The sequence below is a fragment of the Lactuca virosa genome, chromosome 1 (assembly GCF_052849685.1).
Source record: "Lactuca virosa cultivar CGN04683 chromosome 1, Lactuca_virosa_CGN04683_v6, whole genome shotgun sequence".
In the NCBI taxonomy this organism is placed as follows: Eukaryota; Viridiplantae; Streptophyta; class Magnoliopsida; order Asterales; family Asteraceae; genus Lactuca; species Lactuca virosa.
The window spans coordinates 97,391,608-97,397,684 of record NC_136426.1 but is presented as its reverse complement, the minus strand read 5'-3'; the positions used below and the strand labels follow the sequence as shown (position 1 = coordinate 97,397,684).

The 6,077-nt window shown below is 39.0% G+C and overlaps 1 protein-coding gene across 1 annotated transcript; it reads right to left on the bottom strand.

Annotated features, from left to right (window-relative positions):
* Positions 1-5,234: 5,234 nt before the first annotated feature.
* On the bottom strand, positions 5,235-5,846 carry LOC145117479 (uncharacterized). Its single transcript, XM_079053768.1, has one exon. It carries the CDS (start codon positions 5,844-5,846, stop codon positions 5,235-5,237), a length of 612 nt encoding a protein of 203 aa, XP_078909894.1.
* Between the last annotated feature and the right edge of the window lie 231 nt (positions 5,847-6,077).

The window sequence follows — 6,077 nt, the reverse complement described above, 5'->3', positions numbered from 1 at the left end:
ATTTTAACGCCCGTGTTTCTAGCCTTGTCATTAGTGATGATATAATAGTCTAGGTTAACCTTTGTAACCCGTTACGAAATAATAAAAATATATTATTTGAGTGTTATGTGTTTATTGCTTAATTATGTGACTTAAATGAATTAAGGATAAAAATAATTGTTATAATAAAAGATTAGATAAACCCAATATCTATGAAGGAAGTTGTAGTGGTCGTGACAAGGATTCCGGATATATAAAGAATGCCGAAATCTGAGTTATAACGAAGAAGTTATGACCTGTCGAACTTTGGCGACAGAACCGATACGACATTGCGTGACGTAAATCGTGAACTTACGATAGAGCGATTTTTAGCCTCAGCGATCTAAAATAAAATCGTAGAATACGTTAAACCGAGAGCGTGCATAGAAAGAACGTCGAAATCTGACTTCGTATGAGGAAGTTATGATTTTTCTAAGTTTTGACTTAGCAGTATGCAGCCCAAAGTTCGAATATGAGATCGAGTGATTTCTAGCCGAAACAATCTAAACGAGAATCGAAGATCTCATCGATAGTAGTTCAACGGTAAAAAGACACACGAAAACGGACGTCAGATGAAGGAGTTATGAATTTCTAACGGAGTTTTCCTGTCCCAGCCTACTAAAAATAATATAATAAAAATAAAGTCAAAATTAGCCGACATAGTCTAAATGAGAGTTGTAGAGCATAATCTCACCTACGCGTGGATATAAAGAACGTCGAAAACGGAGCTCGTATGCGAAATATATGAATTTCTGAAGTTAGGGGCACGAACTTCGACACTGTGTCAGAGCCCACGACGTGAACATAGGGTTCATGACGTGAACTCAGAGGTGACGTCTCCCAGAGCCTGACAGGCTTACGTCGCGAGTACGCACCGGATGACGACAAAGGCCACGACGTGAACTAGTGGTTCACGACGTGAAATCTGAATTTTCAGCCCTATAAATAGAAACCGAAGGGCAGCCGGTTATGGTTGCTACTTCACTCTCTCTCTCACTCTCTATACCCTCTTTAAGCCTATTTTAACCCCCCGAAGTCCCGGTATCATCCCGATACCCGAAGCAAGTCCCGAAGCCCCGAAGATCCCGAGGAAAAGAGTTTTCAAGCCGAAACTCTGCCCACAAGAAGCCCAGTGTTGAGAAGATATCCCGGTTACATCGAAGCATATTACTTTATAGAGCCGTAGTGTTGTCCGATCATCTTCATATCAAGTGAGTGTGTAGTCATTTTCTTCTAACACATAGATATGAAGTATACTCTATAAAATACGTGCTATGTGTTTATATATTATTTGTTATTTGAGATAGTGTTGAATGAATGTTTTACACAGGTTTATGGAACTGTATGTGTATTTTATCTACAAATATGTTGGGTAGAACATGGGTAGATAGTTGATGCGTGATTAAATAAAATGATGAGAGGCCTCGATGTTGTTGCTGATTCAGTCATCTAGCGGAGTTTAGATGACGACCACAGACTTTTCTAGACAGTCCAGTGGAACGCAGGCAGGCTCATAACCTGTAGGTGTTAATGAACATGGGTGTTCATTTGTTGTACTCCATCCCCCACATGGTTGCCTTTAGGATATTTATTGCTGAGGAACCCCCTTTGCAGTAGTGTCTGTCCCGATGAAAATCCTTAGACTAGGTCCCTTGTGATAACTGTTTTAGGGACGTAAAGTGAAGATAACGGGAATGGGTAATCGGGTTATTGTTGGTTGAAGAACTTAATATAATTATTTATTGTGTGTTGAAAACCCTATATGCTCACCAGGCTCCCAAGCCTGACCCACTCAATTTTCTTTGTATTACAGGAAGTGGCACAAGAGCATAAGTTGGATGACTTATCAAGATATTTTGGATTATAGACCTGTTGTTGTAAATAACTGTTGTAAGGTCTATTATGTTTTGTTTATGCTTTTGGTCTGTATCGGAACATGACATCCTGAGATTTTGTAATATAATGAAAATACATTTCTTTAAGAAATGCGTTGATAAATTTTTATCATATTTTGTTTTGGGAACAAATTCCACAACTCTTTTAATTAAAGGATTACTCTGATTTTATTTAAAAGAATAAATTAAAACGGTCTTTTCTGGCCGTGAAAATGGAGATGTCACATCATGTCTTTTACTCCCTTTGTTGGTACTCGGTTTATAATATGTAGTGCATGACCGACAACTTCCGCCCATATCTAATCTGGTACACTCATTGTCTTCAATAATGACCTGGTTGTTTCCATGATGCTCCTATTGCGATGTTTAGACACCTCATTTTGTTATGGGGAATGAGGTGATGTTAGTTGCGTCTTCACCTTGAAAGTTCTTTCGGCTTCTACATGTACCTTGAATTTTTTAAATGTCGTGTATTTCGCTTTAATCAGATACACCCACATGTATACACTAAAGTGATCAACAAGAAAGAAGAAGTATCGATTTCCTCCTGTGGTATCTGGTGTTATTGAGTACCATCTTGATTTCCAGGTATTCCACTTATGCCCTGAAATGAAAATTGTTTGCAAATTGGTCCTTACTGGCATTCATGTAATTTTTGGAGACTGCATGAGTACGATGGGCATAAGTACGTACGTAGGGAGTACTTGGCAGAGTCCTAAACCCTAATATTTAGGGTTTGTGCACTATTTAAACACCTTTATATCCCCACTAACCTTTCTTTCATCAGCCTCCAGCCCATTTCGTACCCTAGCTTGCCCTAATCTCTTGAGTGAAGCAATCTTGACCTTGAGTGTGCATTTTGGTGTTCTTGAAGGAGGAAGAAGGAAGAGAAAACCAACTTAGAAGAATGGATCACTATGGATCCAGAATCACATTATCATTTGACACCATTTGAAGGTAAAAAGCTCTTAAGTTGATGAAGTTATGCTCAAATCTTGTTTAGACATGGGTTTGTGTTTATTTTGGTCCCATAAGCTTGGCATTATGAGTATAGGTTACTCTAATTCATATAAGTTGTCCTTTCAGACATTTTGGAGTGTTTAGAAGCATAAAAATGTAATCTTGGACCTTAGTTTCCTTCCATGCATGAGCTAGGATGTCTTTATGAGCTAAGAAGTTAGGGTTTTTGGTATTGAGCACTTAATAACCATGTAAGACCACAAAGTTTGAAACTTTATGGTTAAGGACATCATTTGAGGACTAGATCTGGATTTGGACGAAAGAGCTTAAGGGATTAAGCTCTTAATAGAAGGGAATAATGGTTGAAACGTACATTAGGCGTACTCTATGGTACGCGGGGCATACGAGGTCAACACCTCATTTCTGGTCAAGGCCTGAGTACGCTAAGCGTACAAGCTGAGTACGCTGGGCATACTCAGCTGAGTTGACTCGGTTGACTTTTTGACTTGTTGACTTTAAACAAGTTTGAAGTAAGGGTATTTTGGGTATTTTGAGTTGTAGTTGAGATTTGTCACTATCTGATGTATAGGTGACTGGTAGAGCTGATATTCAGAGTAGTGAAATATTCAACTATCTGTTCAGACTGAGAGCTGAGTTTTTCCTCTCTATACTTATGGATCGAAGGCACCAATGCCAACCCACTAGATTATGTATCTTGGTATATAATATGTTGCTTTGTTGTGGTGAATTATTAGATTTGTGTTCTGGTATATAGGATAATGTTATATTTTAGTTATCTGTAGATCTGCATGTTTGTCTTATGACTGGTTATATGATTATCTTTTGATGGATATTTGTTATTTGTTATGCATATGTTGACATGGAGTGGTGGGGTCGAGACTGTACTGCTTTGTGTTGTTAGTCAACAAACCGGGGTATTCCAACCGAAAGGTTGTGGGCCGGGGCATTTCAACAGGAAGGTTATGGGTCAGGGGTAATCCAACCAACAGGTTGTAGACCCAGTATGTATTAGGCAATCCAACTGAAAGGTTGTGGGCTTGGGCATTTCAACCAGCAGTTTTTGGTCCAAGGGTAATCAAACTAGGAGGTTGTGGACCAAATATCTGTTTGTTTATATATTTGTGTGGTGGTACCTTGGGGGAACTCACTAATTTTTGGCTTACAGTTTTAGTTTATTGTTTCAGGTACTTCAGATGATCGTGGCAAGCCGAAGGTGTGATCGTGCACATCCTTCAGATTTTATGTTATTGGATTTTAGGATACTCTGATTTATGAATTATACTTCTGAAACTATATTTTTTTGTAAACAATTATTGTCTTGGGGTTGTTTTGGAAAAATGAAAATTTTACTCTGATTTTTGGGATGTTACATATTGGCCCGGAAAGATCCGCATGTACCAATTCTAATTGTTTGTTGGCACGAAATTGAGTTTCCTTTGGAAATAGTTGTCATGTTTACTTGGCAACCAAACATCCTTCACAGACTTGTGTTGGATGTTTGATTTTTGGTACCCCTTTACCATGTTTCTTTCGACCATTGATTCTAGAACTCGTAAGTTTACATGTGCTAGTCTGGCGTACCACGGCCATGCAATGTCATCTTGACAAGAATTAAAGCAAACGGGTTGTATGGTGTATATAACAATTTTGTACAATCTATTTTTTGAGCATTGTACCTTCATCATCAACTTGTTATTCTCATTATGTAGCCTCAAGAATTCATGCATTATCTCGACCTTATACCCCATTTCTGTCATTTTCACTAAACTAAGTATATTAAGTTTCAAAGATGGAATGTAATATACCTCAGATCTGACCATTTGCTCTCCATTTTTACATTCCAGGAGAATGGTACCTCTACCTTTGATCTGTACTTTGGACCCATCTCCAAACCATACTTTCCCGATTACTTTCTCGTCAAGCTCAACAAAAAAATCACGCACCCTAATCATATGGTTGCAGTCATGTGGTTTCTTGCACCATTATCTAGGTACCATGTGCTCTTATCATCGACTTTTGTTACTAGAAAACTTTGTCTTTGTTGAGAAACACTAGATCATCTTTTGTTTCCTCCCATATGCTTAGAAGTAAAGCATGCTCTTCTTCGTGTGACTTGGTAAGATTGACATCAACTTCTTTGTGTTTGGGATTTGGACACTCTGAGGCATAGTGTCCATAATTTCCATAGTTGAAACACTTAATGTGTCCCTTATCTCTAACGCTTTGATGACTGTTGCTAGCATCTCGAGGTATTGTAAAGTTGTTGTGACCACCTCTACCACAACTGTTACCTTTTCCTCGACCACCCGTCAGGCCGCCTATGTCATTTTGGAATGACCATCAACCTCTTCTAGTAGCATGATAACCTCCCCCTGAATTCTTCAAGACATTTTTGCCCTCAGCCTTTCTGAAAAGTAAATTCCCTTCTTTGCTCGAATTCCTGCTTCGGAGTTTCAACCGATCCTCATAAGCCTTGAGCCTGCCCATTGCTTCTTCGAACGAGATAGTTTCAATATCCGAGTATTGCTCAATCGATGCTACCAGCTGAAGAAACTTATCAGGTACTGAATCAAGAAGTTTTCTGACCAACACGTTGTCTTCTAGGGTTGCACTGAGGCTGTTGTACTTCGATATCATGCCATTAAGTTTTCTGGAAAAATCGTCCACAGTTTCTCCTTCCTTCATGTGGAACGATTCAAACTCGCCTTTTAGGATGTGTAACCTTGCCTTATGTACCCGATTGGCTCCAAGATACCTCATCTTCAAGGTATCCCATATCTCACTTGCAGTCTTCTTTTTTATCACGTGCAATAAGATGTCTTCTGGTACCGCCTGGAAGATTAAAGCTCTCAATGATTTGTTTTTCTTTTCGTCCACCTCCACTCCGGCTGGTGGTTCGATGGATTCCCAAATTCCTTGGCACCCATAATTGCTTCCATCTTTATACTCCATGTCGTATAGTTCGTATATGTCAACATCGAGATTTGAATGGCACTCCACCGTTCTCTCTTTGACTGGATGACAACATAGTTTCGTAGCGGATGTATGTGGGCATGAACCGTGAAGCTCTGATATACCAAATGTTGGAAATCAGACAGCAAGAGATCAAACTACACACTCAAACATACAAACTGAATTAGGAATCAAAGGTACACACACATGGAAGAACTTTTGGATGTTTTA